The 15,425-nt window shown below is 31.2% G+C and overlaps 1 protein-coding gene across 1 annotated transcript; it reads left to right on the forward strand.

Moving 5' to 3' along the window:
* Positions 1-1,719: 1,719 nt before the first annotated feature.
* On the forward strand, positions 1,720-12,627 carry LOC145324541 (uncharacterized). Its single transcript, XM_080167126.1, has 12 exons — positions 1,720-1,887; positions 2,722-2,809; positions 3,254-3,309; positions 3,592-3,646; positions 3,939-3,987; positions 4,092-4,125; positions 5,993-6,017; positions 6,433-6,478; positions 6,857-6,923; positions 7,443-7,526; positions 7,862-7,941; positions 12,564-12,627. Exons 2-12 carry the CDS (start codon positions 2,767-2,769, stop codon positions 12,625-12,627), a joined length of 603 nt encoding a protein of 200 aa, XP_080023252.1. The 5' UTR covers positions 1,720-1,887; positions 2,722-2,766.
* The last annotated feature ends 2,798 nt before the right edge of the window (positions 12,628-15,425 follow it).

Here is a 15,425-nt window from a genome sequence, read left to right on the forward strand (position 1 = left end):
ATATTCGTGTAATAGTTAATAGTGTTTTTACTGCATTTATACTTTTAGGAATTGAGATTGTTAAAAATATAAAAAAAATGTGATTTTAAAAGTTAAGGGAAATATATAATAATATATTTACCAAATTTGGCAGGATATAACTATCCTATTGATTTAAAATTCTTGGGTTGATTTCAATTTTATATTTATTTCATCAGTTTTAAAATAGTGATAGGTCAATTGCAAATAATTGATTCTTTATTGCCCTGATAATCATTTAATCTATAAGAGACTGTATACGTGGAAGATATTTGATATTTGCTCCTTGTGGATGTTGTCATCCTTGTTAAACAATATTTTATAACAATCTCAAGCAATTATTAGTTCTAATGGTGTTTCAAAGTGCATTTATCATAGAAAGTGAAGATTTATACAGTGAAAATAATATCAACATTATTAGAACAGGTAACATTTTTTAGTAGAAGCGAAGCTGCTTCTATAATTCACGTTGCCTGTCTGCCAGTCCGTCTAATTTGCTATGCGGATAGGTGTTTTTCTTGGATTCTATTCAAGATAGATTGCTGTTTTTTGTGTGAAGATTCGCTTTATCAATTAGTATCCAGCTTATAATATACTCAGTCTTTCAAGTATGCCAAAAAATAACAACTCTAGAACAAATATTTTTCAACTGATACAGGTAAAAGGTTTCGTGATTTTAAAAAAATATTTTTTTATAAATGATTATTATGCTTTATATGTTTGTCCAACCTTAATTTGTTTTGGAGATTCGATACTTATGGATCTTGTCATCCTTGTTTTATTTTTAGAAATGTATTTATACCAAAAACTTTTATTAGAAATATAATTCAATATATTTACTTTTAGTATCAGATTTAAAATCAGAAATCAGTATAGAGAGTGTTACTTGTGAAGCTAATAGTATACCTACTAACTTTACTATTTGCAAACATGGGGTAATTTATAGATAGATAGATAGATAGATAGTTAGATAGATAGATAGAGAGTGTTACTTGTGAAGCTAATAGTATACCTACTAACTTTACTACTTGTAAACATGAGGTAATATATAGATAGAAAGATAGATAGTTAGATAGATAGATAACCCGCGACCGTGGCTCAACACGTAGCGCATCCGCTTGTCGTCGGGAAGGTGATAGGTTCGAATCTCGGACTAACACCGCGTCATAACTAAAGACGTTAAAAATAGTTCCTACTGCTGCTATGTCAGATGCGCGACATAAATAGTTAGAGTAGGGGGAATGCCTTGGCCCAAAACAGGCGCAACTCGTTACCATGCACAGTTGGGACTTCTCAGACAAAGGTCGTGCATCACAGAGAGTTGGTTGTCTGTTGGATGTTGCTTAACCTAATATCCTTGGGTGTTTGGACAGAGAAGGGTGCGTAACAGTCATCCTTAGTTCTCCTGGATTGCTGGACCAGGACCTGGACAGTACATCAAGTCGATAAGGTCCTTGACTGCAATCCCGCCCGTACGAGGTAGATAGATAGATAGATAGAGAGTGTTACTTGTGAAGCTAATAGTATACCTACTAACTTTACTATATGTAAACATGAGGTAATATATATAATATATAGATAGATAGATAGTTAGATAGATAGATAGAGAGTGTTACTTGTGAAGCTAATAGTATACCTACTAACTTTACTATTTGTAAACATGAGGTAATATATAGATAGAAAGATAGATAGTTAGATAGATAGATAGAGAGTGTTACTTGTGAAGCTAATAGTATACCTACTAACTTTACTATTTGTAAACATGAGGTAATTTATAGATAGATAGATAGATAGTTAGATAGATAGATAGAGAGTGTTACTTGTGAAGCTAATAGTATACCTACTAACTTTACTATTTGTAAACATGAGGTAATTTATAGATAGATAGATATACAGTTAGATAGATAGATAGAGAGTGTTACTTGTGAAGCTGTTAGTATACCTACTAACTTTACTATTTGCAAACATAAGGTAATAAATAGATAGATAGATAAATAAATAGATTAAATCCTAATTAGATAAACAGTTTACCCATGGATAGGCAGATAGAAAGATGTGTGGACAGATATATGGTTCGACATATGATAGATCATAGTCAAATTGATGGATAGATAGATGGATAGAGAGGTAAATAGGTAGATGTATAGATGGATAGAGGTAGATGGATAGAGAGGTATATGGACACTGGACAGATAGATAAATTGGCAGATACATAGATGGATCGATAGGTAGATAGATATATAGATAGATGGATACATTGGATGATGTTTGGATGGGTAAATGAATAGATGGGTGGATAAATGATCAGATGACTAGATGGATAAGCAAATAAATGGATAGATAGGTGAATGGATAATTTAATATATGGATGGAAGGATAGAAAAAGTTTAGAAAGATAGATAGCTAGGGGGTACCTGGCTGCACTAATACACATTTTTAATATTATGATCGTTAAATGGATAGATAGATAGATAACTTGATAGAGAAAATACTTGTGAAAAACAATCATCTAGAATCAAACATACAAACACATTAGCCGACAAACAAAAAGAAACAAATATAGACAGGCAGACAAATATGCAGACATACAAAAAAGTACAACAGATGGATAAAAAGATGAACAACAAACAGATAAATACAATTAAACTGACATACAAACATTCACATTTTAATTATAATATTTTTAAATATGTTTTATTATAGAAAGCAGAGAGAAATGATGATTTGTTTCAATACCAACGAAAATTAATGCTAAGATCTTTAAAACAATATCCAAAAGCTGTTTTCATAGGTAAACCAATAAATAACAAAGCTTCCCTAATAATGTTAATACATTCGACTGTAAATATCAGGAAGAGAGGGATCATTAGACTGTAAATAATACTGGTTCTCAAAGATAACAAATAAATCATCTTAGGCGTTGGCTTTAAAAACTTCCAGTACTTGAATTCAAAATAATCGGGGTTAATTTTTATTGATTACTTGGCACTGCCTTCTTCCATTCTGAATGTACCTATATTTTTTTTAATTCATAATAATAAAGATGCACTGTGATGAAAAGAAACGCCTGTTTATTGTCTAAGGAATCACCTCCCTATTTCTAGTTTGTAAGACGTGCCCTTTTTTCTATTGCTTACATTGATATACAATTATAATAGTCTATGGCGACTAAATAGTTTTCATAACTGACGTTTTATGGACAACCGACATGATATCTTCTTACTTTTTCTTCTAGATATTGGAGCTAAAAGTGGAATTGTATCTATACCTTTAGCTAAACTTGGATATCAGGTTAGGTTTATGTTAGAACGAGGGTTCCTGTTTAGTTAGGGTATAATTTTGAAAGTTTCACCACCAATTATTCTTATTAATAGTTAAAGTATCGTTTCAACTGATTTTTTGACCGTTTGCATATTGTTAAAGCGTATCGTTTTGTGATTAAATATAAAAAAAATCAATAAAAATGCAATATTTAAAACGCTCCACAATATAAATGTTAACAATAGTTTGTTCAAATGTCTATTTGTAAAGATTAACTTCAAAGTATTTCTTTAATGCGTTATTCAATTTTAGGTTATTGCTGTGGAAGAAAATATAAATGATGTTTATACATTGATAGCTAGTAAAGGTAAATGGTTCTTCTTTATAACTTAACTTTTCTTGGGCCACGGAATGGTGTACATTTATAGATTCAGAACATTAAATTATTATAATAGAGGGGGTAAAGGTTAAATAGCTCTTTGTTCACGGGTTATGGACCCTGTGCCGACTTTCAATTGGGTCTTTAAAAATCAGCCAATATCATCAGCAATCTTAACACAGCTAAGTCGGTACTAGCAATTTGTATGCAGACGAAAAAGGTTCCCACCAGGTAGTTGTCAGGGTTATACATATATCTATACTTATACATTTATTTTCAGAAAACTCACAAATTGGAGATAATTTAAAAATTTTGCATAATAAAGTAAGGTAAGTGTTAATTTATAATCAAAATAATTAAAAATCAAACAAACCAAAAAAAATATTTTTCTAATTATCTTCAAAATCAAGAGTTATCTTTTTTTTACTTTCAGTGATGAATTTGGGACGATAGAAGAAAACTTGCAGGTGAGGACTTTGAATAATATCTTAATTAATAGTTAAAGTAGTTTGATATCTGCTAGTCACTCTGTTTATGTTAATCAAATGCATTGCCAATGAGCTTATTAGAAGGCATCTTATAAGAAATATTAAAATTTTTAGTAGTTATTATCAGGTTTCATTAACGTTTTTTTACTTTTAACATGTTACAAAAAAAATTTGGATAAAAAAAAGTTTTGCAGTTTTTTTTTACAAATACTTATGCACTTCGCCCAAGAGTGCAAAAACACTTATTACTTATAAACCCTAAAACATCCGTAAAATTGTGTATCAAATCAATTGTTCCAGCCCTTTTCAAGATCTTAACACACTTACATGTATGCATAAATAGTGTAAAATAAATGCATAGTGATGACACCACTATATTAGCATCTGGTAAAAACCTGAATGAGCTTGTTGAATTTGTTAATGCAGAACTCAAAAATATTTCCCAGTGGTTTAGGGCTAATCAAATGTCATTACATCCCAACAAAACAAAATTCACTATATTTTATCCTACCCCCTCTCTTATTCCTTGGAATGAAATCAATCTCTATTTTGATGATAATGAACCAAATACCCTTTACCCTAACCCTTTACTTAGACATAGAATTGACTTTGTCAACCATGAAAGTGATATTCCAGCTATAAAATTTTTAGGTATTTTTCTGGACCCAGCCTTGAATTTCAAAGTTCATATAAATGAGTTGAACAAAAAACTCTCTAAATCATTATTTTGTCTACGAAAATGCCAAAGTCTACTTACTGAAAAAGCCCTCAAGGCTCTGTATTTCTCTATTTTTCATTGTCATTTGGTTTATGGAATCCTTATTTATTCGTGTGCATCACATTCAAATCTTACTGGTATCATAACAAAACAAAAAATGGCTGTAAGATGTATTAAGCAAGCAACTTATTATAGTCATTCTCGACCTTTATTTAAAGAGCTCAATATTTTACCCTTTGAATCTTTATCACTTTATTTTAAATTAAAATTTATTTATGAGTACATAAATAACTTGTTGCCCAGGTCTTTTAATAATATGTGGCCAAGAAGGGGGGAATTAAATGGTAACTATAATTTGAGGAACAATAATAATCTCACTGTTCCTTTTTCCAGAATCAACTTAGTAGAGAGGCTTCCTCTTTGTTCTCTACCTAATACATGGAATAGTTTTAATGACCGTGACAATATAAAAAATGCCTTAAACCTAAATCAATTTAAGAAGCAGCTTAAAAAATGTATTCTCTCAAGAATAGATATAACATGTAATAGACTACTTTGTCGTTCTTGCCACCTAAGAATGTAAAACCTCTATGTTGTCTGTTTTACAAGCCTTAGATTAATCAATTCTCCATTCTTTACTTAATTATAAGTATTTTAAACATTAATATGAACTCACACACACTCACACAATCATCCTACCATTTCCGTCTGCAAATCCTTTCCCTATTCATATCCCTGTAATATACCCTTATAAAATGTTTACTTTCTCGTTTTAATAAAAAGATTCACACTACCTTTTAGCTTAATTTTCTATGATATTTGCAAAGGCTATCTAATATCACCTCGAGAGAGATTATTTAGTCCTTTGACACGTATATTAACTTTTTTTGTCTTATGTGGATATTATTAACCTTGTTATTATACTGTAATTAATTAATCATGATCAATTTTACTGCTTGTTTGTGATTATTTATGTCATGTATATATGTATGCCTATTTTACTATGTGTCATAAAATAAATATTTCATTTCATTTCATTTCATTTCAATTAAGACTGACAAACTTCCTGTTACTTTATTATAGAAAGATAATTAATTAAATATGAAATAAATCATTTATCTATTTCAGAGCATCGCGCCAATCACAACACTGAAGGAATTTGGATTTCAACTTTAATTTTATATTAAAAGATATTGTTACAGGCAAACAGTAACAAGGACAAACACGTTTGACTTGTAGAGTAGCTTCGCTATGATTGGGGAAAAATTGTTGAAATTTAGGTTGCTAACATGAACATTATTTATTGGTCAGTTCGTTCATTCAGAAGGAAATGATGTGGTAAAGAAGGGTGGTTGGATAAGGACGTGCGGACCTTTTGGTGATGATTATAGAGTTGTTACGACTCCCAAAATGTACCAAAACTGTTATAGGAATCACCATGTAAAGTTCAAAATCGATAAGAATATTCTAACATTTTTAAATTTACGAAAAGAGCTAATTGTTGCGGGCGGACGTACGGACCTACACTAATCATAGAAAAGCTTTTTTTTTTAAATCCAAATATATCTAGGCAATTCTGAATTACATAGATATTGAGGCTGCTAATAAAGTCAAGTAAGTAAACATTTATAATAACATTTTAAACAAGGATGACCAAAAATATCCATTAATAGCGAAGCCAAACATATATTTAGCCCAGTGGAGTGCGGAATGTAAATGTCAACTTCCCTAATACAAGATATTAGCAATAATTCCCCTGTTTTTAACTTCACACTTCCTTTTTAAATAACTGTACACGCCACTCTTTAAACCTTCTCTGTAGAGATATGGAAAGAATAAAGTTTTAGATCATTGAACAATTCTAAGTTGTAATTTACATAAAAATTTCCTTTACCAAAATGAATCTCCTAAATGATTTGCAGTTTACGTGATTTTAAGAGTCGGACATACATAAAAAATTGGCCCTTTAGATTAAATAGTAACTTTTTTTAGAACCCTATTTATGGATTTACCAGAAGTAATTTTGAATATTGATACTAAATATTCCGATAATTGTAAGGTAAATAATTATTTCTACCAATATAAAAAAATCTACAAGTATTACTTGAAGGTTGTCTGTCTGTCTGTCCTCCCTCTAAATATTTTAATAGTTATTTCTTTCATCGTATTATAAACCGCTTTCCGAGGATATAAATCTTATGATTGTACATTTTTATATTCGTAGAAAGCTGGATATAATACGATGCTAGACATAGTTTTTTTTTTGTATGGATGAGAACTGGTTCCTATCCACCAGATTCGAATAAATAAAAAAATCAAATTAATGAATATTCTGGCAGAGGTTGTCTTTTCATCCTTAAATAGAAAAAGAGTTCAATAACAAATAGCAAACATTCTTGTAAATGAGGACACTTTCAATAAATCAAAATGTAGGAAGGTTGCGTGATTTTATTGTCTCTAAATTGGAATTTCCCTTTAATGGGTAACAAGAAAATCAAATTGGTTCAGTGATTAGAGATACACAAGACATACAAACCAAAAAAATATTACTTTTATATAAATGATTTATTTTTTTCAGATAATATATCCCTTACTTGTATCTCATAAGAAGAGGGATATGCCTTTCATACTGCTACACCTAGCTAAAATAGTTACAAAACAGGTAAATTTTTGTCCAAAAAGGAATTTAAAAAAAAATAATTTATGTAATTGATAGAATACTTCGTTGTCCGTGTTAAAATTTTGATTCAAGTAAAAAAATGAATTTTTTTCAACCTGGGATCACAAAATTTTACTAGAATAAAGGATCACTTTTTGAAATCTCAATGCTCTAAAATGCGCCGTTGTTTTTTTTTACAGAGAAGGGCCTCTAATTTGTTTATTCCTGTTGGTTGTGTCAGAAAATTGGAAAACGCAGTTTTATTTGAATCACCCTGTATGTCCCGAAATATTGACATAAATTACTAGATATTCTTAATATTTTTTTTTATAAATTAGGGACAAGAAAATCCTCTGTGTACAGATTTCAATGCTTTAGCTCAAGGAAATATTCTTATAATATTTAATAGTTTATTGCAGTTTGTGTCTGTCCATCTGTCCGTCAGACTTTTCTGTCGACTTTTAGTACTAACTCTTAAACATACATATATACAGGGTCATTCAAGAGAAATGATTTTAAAAAAAACTTAATTATGCATAGAAAAAAAACAATTATGTAAAATCCTTTATATATTTGGAAAACCTATTATGGGACATTTATGTTTCAAATATTTAAAAATGATTATTTCAACAAATTATGCCCTAAAAACCGGTTTTTTCAAAGGCCTTTTTTTCGAAGATTTATTGATTTAAAGGTTGTAAAAAATTGCGAACCTTTTTGAAATTCAAATTGCGCAGCTTGTGTTAATCGTAGAAAAATGTTATACATATCGTTAGAATCGTCATAGTCTCTAGTTTCTTAATATATAAGAACCATTCCTGTGCTATGTATGGTATAGGAGCTACGTAGTAAAATGTTCCAATTACTTAAAACTTTTCATCCTTTTTCTCACATTTTTCAACGTAGCTCCTAAACTACAAATAGCACAAAAACGGGTCTTATATTTTCAAAAACTAGAACTTACGATATGCATAACATTTTTCTACTATTAACACAAGCTGCGCAATTTGAATTTCAAAAAGGTGCGCAATTTTTTACAACCTTTAAATCAATAAATCTTCGAAAAAAAGGCCTTTGGAAAAACCGGTTTTTAGGGCATAATTTGTTGAAATAATCATTTTTAAATATTTGAAACATAAAAGTCCCATAATAGGTTTTCCAAATATATAAAGGATTTTACATAATTGTTTTATTTTCTATGCATAATTAAGTTTTTAAAAAAATCATTTCTATTGAATGACCCTGTATGTATTGTAAAATTATGCGAAAAAAAATATTACGCAGATACCTTATTGACGAAGCCCTATTATCAAAATATCGAATGTAAATTAATAGATAGTTCTTCATTGCATCGTATTATAGACAGCTTTCCGCGGATATTAAAATAAACATTATAAATATTTAAATAAGTTTTGAGTAGATTTATGGTTTTATTTTAATATTCAAGTAAAATTGTATGTTATACGATGATTTACATGATTTTTTAGTTCTAATCAAGCAGATATTAATCGGTTTCGAAGCCATACTGGAAATGGTATTCTTTGTACATATATATTGTGTAAGCCAAATTACAAATAATGATTCATTATTCTGTTCAAATACAGGAATAAGGTTTAGCCAACAAGCGAAATAAATCTAGAATTATATTTTGGAGTCATAACAAAATCGTCATAACTTCTAAGCTCGTTGACCTCCAATTTTGCTAAAAATAATGTAAAGGTTTGGTGATTTTTTTTCTCTCGAAATATATGCGTTGTTGCATAGTAGATGTTTCAAGTAGTACACAAAATAAGGAAAATATTTTGTAACAGAACTTATTCTTGGTGGATACACTGACGAATCTCATTATCTATTCTTTACTGAGGAGCAAAGAGAACAAGGAATAAAAATGTTTCTTTATTTTAATAAAAACATTCTTGGCTTGCCAATTTACCCCTAGCCCCATGGATGTCCAAGGGGGATGAGGGGTGAAACAACCCAAAAAAACGTAAAAACTCCAAACATTTTTTGAAGTTCCTCAATTACTCCTACCCCCTCCCCTCCAAACATTTAAAACCCCCTCATATTTAACCCCCCACAAAAAAAGCTAAGACGTCCTTGTCCACCACCTTTTCCGTTTTTTATTTTGGGAATATGGGGTGCAAAAACCAACTATACCAAAGGATATTACGGCCTATCACCCTAACCCCCCCCCCCCCTAAAAAAACATGAAATCTTATATTTACAAGTTATTAAGAAACATTTTTTGATATCTCTAGCACCATTTAATCCACCAGAAGTGACATTGTACATCCATCGCTCTGCCAAGGAGCAGAAATAAATACATGTATTTATTAAGTTTGTAATAAATTTTTAAATATAAACATTGTTTCTTTTGTCTTAAAAATTGGATCTTTGCTAGAAGAAAGAAAATTAGTTCTTGTGGCAAAGCTACTCTACGAGGGGTTTCAGGCTTACGTTTACATTTTCTTTTTCGTTTACAGTCTAGAATAACATACAGTAATACATATATGCAATATATCAAAATATGCAACCTGCGATAATGCATTTACCATTACTTGGATCTTACATCAAATTAGCATGTACTCTAATTAAGTGAAATTTGTAGTTAGCTAAAATAGCGACCCATCCACTCACCTAACCTCGTTCTCTCCCCTCGCACTGGATGAACGAACTGATAAACAAGTAATGTTCATGTTAGTAACTTAAATTGACGAAAATTTTTCCCGGCGATGTTATAATATCCACGTATATTTTACATCTATTCTCTTAATGTTTTAAAAACAAACATATAAAATGTCGTCTTTGATGAAGAAAATTTATTTGTAATTGACTTTTCTACAAAATACATAGATATTTGATTTCCTTTTATTTTATTCAAAGAATGATAGATTTATATTGTTTTTTTTTTAATGTAGGTGGTATCAGAAAAATAGCTTAAAACCTTTACAAGACTAATAGGCATATTTAGTAAAATGCACAACTTTAATTGTACAAAAGAATAATCAATATATTTTTTTACTTGGATGTTGAACCAGATTTTCAATTATTCTGATGCAGTAATGCCCACAATTGCAGCTCCACAATTGGCTAATACAACGATACCCCCATCTACTACCCATCTAATCCTACTGGATAAATGAACTGTCCACATTAACAAGCTAAATTGACAAAAGTTTCCCCTGTCAATATGTCCACGTAAATCCAATGAAAGAACAGGCAAACAAATTAGGAATAGGCAGAATAACACTGTAACACACTAATCATCTTGTACTATGGATAGAATTTTAAACTCTTTGTATGGGGCCTTTTTAACAATTTAGAGTAAGATGACAGGAGAGCTGAAAGGTGAGAATTAGTAAGCCCCTTTTTACCTTTTACCTGATTAATAGAGGGCTATAACTGACTAAGTCCGATAATCATCAAACACAACTCAGGGTTAAGCTTTCTTGAATCTCCATCCAAGCGGGCACAGGATGCTGGCACACCAGGCAGTCATTGTGGTACAAAGAAAAATTTATAATAATCAAGTGTAGTCCTGATCCTCCAGGTTTCCAGCAAATTGTAATGGCCCCTGTAACCTCAATTTTATTTAGAAACATCAAATTTTTAACTTAAGCTTATCTATCATGTCTATAATTTTGTTTCTGCCAACTTCAGACGGCGGTTACCAGCAGCTTCCATGAAATACCGCCGTGAAAATTAATGTTTTTAATTAATTTCCTTTTAAAAAGATTATAAGAGGTACTATAATAAAATTAAGATTTAAAAACTTTCATCAAAAACTAAAGCTGTATGTAAAGTTACCCACCTACACTTTGAATAGAGTTAAAATGCCTCATTAAAATTTGTATACATTGTTAAAGGAAGCCTGTAGCAAATACTAGACTTTTTTTTGCTTAAAAACTGTCATTTGAAAGTTAAAGTCATTTTTGTTTATAATTTATATATTTTTTTCAAGAAATTAATTTTGATTGTTAGCATTGGTCCTCAGTAGTAGCTTGCAGCCGCTACAGTAGCTACAGGCAATTGACAGATACAAGTTAAAACTTTAAAGGGCGAATCTAGTTTCAATATGATATGAGCTTATATGAAAGGTGCCATTACATACTTTTAAAATATCTATGTTAAATTTTAAAAATCAAAAAAATCCTTAAGTAGATTTTGCAATTTTTGCTTTTACTTCAACATATGATAAATGAGAAAGTCAACAAAATCGTTTATTTTACCCCTTTACAAGACTTTTTTTGACTAGTTTTCTTAAGTTTAATTGATTATTACATTGGCATGCATCTTAATTGATAATTAAAGTGTTTATTTTTTTTATATTATATACTATTTTATTGATTTTTTAAAAAGCATAAAATAATTTGCGTCAATTTGCGTCCGGAGTAATTACTAGGGTAAATAATACGTTTTAAAGTTTTTTTTTCTGTATAAAGATCAATGATAAATTCTTGATGATATAATTACCCTAGTACGCATTTTTCAACACACACACACAAACGCACCGATCGCCAGATTTTCTCCAGAAAAAAATATAAGAAAAAAAACACTATTCACCTATTATTTTTGTCCTCTTTAAATTAATTATAACAATTACCATATAATTTTCATACTTACATGAAATAAAATTTCTCCTGTAAAGGTTTTTTTAAAAAAATAAAATTCATATACTTTACACTTTGTTGGGGAATATTGTCAATGAAGAAACAATCCACAATACAAAGAAATAGATTGATAACTGGTTTCCACTTTTATTACGACTATCATTTAATGAAAGTTTTTAATTCAACCTTAAACCGAAGCCTTGTGTGATGCTAGGGTGTTTGGAGTTCTTAGGGAACCACACTTATTACATAAATTTATCCTGAGAATGTTCAGGTTTTAAGCTATAACAGACTTATACATTTGGATATGTCAATGACGTGTAATAATAGTAAGAACAAACAGCTAAATATTCTAATAAAGTGTATTAATTCAAGACAGATTAAACATACAATTATAATATTAAATATAATAGCAAGTATTCACTTTTAGGTTCGTGCCGAGTCGCAGAGCAAAGTCTTGCTCCGAGACGGGTGACACAAGAACTGCAAGCTAATATACAAAATACATATAATGCTCTCAAGACAGGAAGAAAGGGACTATACATCACATTTCTCCCCGGCTTTAACATGAACATAAATTTCGAAACTGTAACATTACAGATTGAATATAACAATATGTTTATTACATGTTAATTATCAAATATATTATAAATAGCATTGAATGCTTATTAAATAGATAATAATTGATCTGGTATGACACCTGCCATATTTTTTTTTTTTTTTTTTTTTTATTTTATTTCCAGATCTTTAAACACTTCATATACATTTTTTTTCTTTTTATTTTGGTTCCTTAGAACTCTTTTATGTTTTTTTTTATATGTTCCTTTTTTTCTCTTTATGTGTTTTTTTTTCTTTTTTATTTTTTAAAAAAAAAAACATTGATTAACATATAATCATTGAAAAATGCATTGATTAACATATAATGCATTGATTAACATACAAACATTGGAAATGCATTGATTAACATAGTTATTATAAATGCATGATAAATAAAAACACTGATTAACATATAACCATCAGAATGCATTGATTTAAAAACATGTCATTAGAGATGCATTGTTATAAAATCATTAATATTGAACCTTTTCGAGACTACTACTGCCTCAACAAATACTTAATACATAAAAATAAAATAAAATATGAATTAATACACAGTAAACTATAAATATTACTTTCTTTTTCCAGCTGCTCTTCCTTTCTTGCCAGATTCTTCAATGTCCATAGGAATGGTAGCTTCATCATCATTCACTCCAAGTTTTGCGGTCTCATCACACAAGCCGTCTTGAGGCATCCTTGCCTCAGTATCACCAAGCATATGTAAACATCTTTCAAATCCGCTATTAACCGCAACTGAAATCGAGGTTGCAACGCTATCAACCTCCTCTTGATTATCCAAAATCTTTTGATGCTTACGACTAACCTCCTCCCCGAATTTATCAAGCACCATCAATATTCCAGGCGTGTGTTCCATCCTCATTTCCTCCATCGCTTGTTCATCAACACGCCATTGCTGACCTGACAATTCAAGGTCTAGACAAACAGGTATGTTCTGATCCAAAGGCTGATCCTGCTGGACACAAACAGGACCCCCAAACCGAGTAACCAACTTAAAATCACCCTCAAACCACTCATTTACTTTGTGTTCAGGATTAAACTTCCACTCGAGATTGGTTGCCAACAAACTTGTATGAACTTTTCCATCCAACTCCAATCTAAGTTCCTTTACTACATTCTCTAAAGTAGTACCTGGCTCACATAGCAACGTCTGCTTGGCTAGAGTCGGACGGAGACGTTTGCAGCGCATCTGCATTTCCCAGGTCAAAACTCTTCCGTCTACTTTATTGTTCACCAAACTACCTGTATATGTAGCACTCACAAGATTTTCAATTATTTCTCTTTGTCCATCCAATCTAACATAACGTATCTCAGCTGGCATCTCTCCACTGGTAATTAAGCTGACCGAATTCACGTTAAAGATGCGTGGAATAAAAACCGATAGGTTCATGTATTCATTCACATGAATAGCGTCAATAAACACTTTAGCACTCAAATCCTGTTCAGACTTTCCTTCAAGCCACTCTTTTTGTAACTCGAACAAAGTTGTGGATGGCATCTGTTTCAGAATAAAGGAAACTTTATTCACAACGTCTCTCCAATGTGCCAGGAGCCGGATAGCTGATACAACCTGCGTCTTCAACCGCGCATCAATGCTATTGCCCACCGTTCTCAGCACCGTCTGAAGACTCATTCGACCATCTGCAGGTATGACGTCAACTCTGGAAAGTTGGTGCCAGTCATCCAGTTCCCCCATGTGCTTGATTATAGGCAACAATTCTCCCAACGTTTGGCAGCTTTTTCTCTCATCTCCATCCAGGTACTCAATCTTGGCAAGCAACACCAAACTTGGTAACATTTCACAAACAAGCTTGGAGAGAAACATAGTTGCACTCAATTTATTCAAATTGTTTGTCTCGTTCCAGTACAACTTTCTGTTTATGGCTTTAGAATGCTCACCAGCCGCTACCAGGTTCAAGTGTCTTGAGTTCTGGCTGGTAAAGATAGGGATCCTGTCCAAAGCCCAGTCTATTGAGTTGATACATCTCCCCATCTCTAACTGCAACGAAAGCATGTTTACTAAGTTCAATTTAAACCTTGGTTCATTATCAATAAGACGAACTAAATCTGCAAGTGTCCACATTCCTCGACGATCTGCCCACACTCAACGTCGGCAGCTCGACGCGCGACATTATCAACACCAGCCGAGATGCAGAGTTGCTGACCAACGCGCTCACAGGTAGACCAGGTTTGACTTGATTTCCTTCATCCGCAGATTGTTTGTGGCGACCATTTTCTTCGTTGCTCAATAACTGTTGATTCATTGTTGCCGCCGTAACCAACCTGCAAAAATACAATATAATTAAATTTCAGCATAAGAATTTAAAACCTAGCATTAAATTCTTCCTCGGTAAATCTTTTTTTATAACACCATGAACAACAACAATACAAAACTACCAACATGGGAATTATACCTAACAACAACATCAAAACAATCAATACAAACTTAGCAAACAATGGTAGTATATCTTTAAACAAATGTTCTAAACCAAACCAAGAACCTGTAACTTGTTCGAAAAATGACAACTTATGATCAACAAAATCCAACTTAGAAGCCTGTCCATTAAAATCCTCAAAATCCTCTAAGCCCTGATATCTAATAGTCTTATTAAAATCAGCAATAAACACCTTTTCATCATTCAGAAAATTTTTATGTCCCACATGTTCAGATTTCTCA

Source organism: Acartia tonsa, chromosome 7, assembly GCF_053477335.1.
Source record: "Acartia tonsa isolate MP-2025a chromosome 7, ASM5347733v1, whole genome shotgun sequence".
NCBI classification, from domain to species: Eukaryota; Metazoa; Arthropoda; class Copepoda; order Calanoida; family Acartiidae; genus Acartia; species Acartia tonsa.

Excerpts from the sequence above, each read along its gene's own strand:
- LOC145324541 (XM_080167126.1), top strand. The coding sequence starts at position 2,767 with ATGCTAAGATCTTTAAAACAATATCCAAAAGCTGTTTTCATAG. Across the intron at positions 6,018-6,432 it reads CGCGCCAATCACAACACTGA|AGGCAATTCTGAATTACATA; the intron begins AGGAATTTGGAT and ends CCAAATATATCT. Across the intron at positions 6,924-7,442 it reads AATATTCCGATAATTGTAAG|ATAATATATCCCTTACTTGT; the intron begins GTAAATAATTAT and ends TATTTTTTTCAG.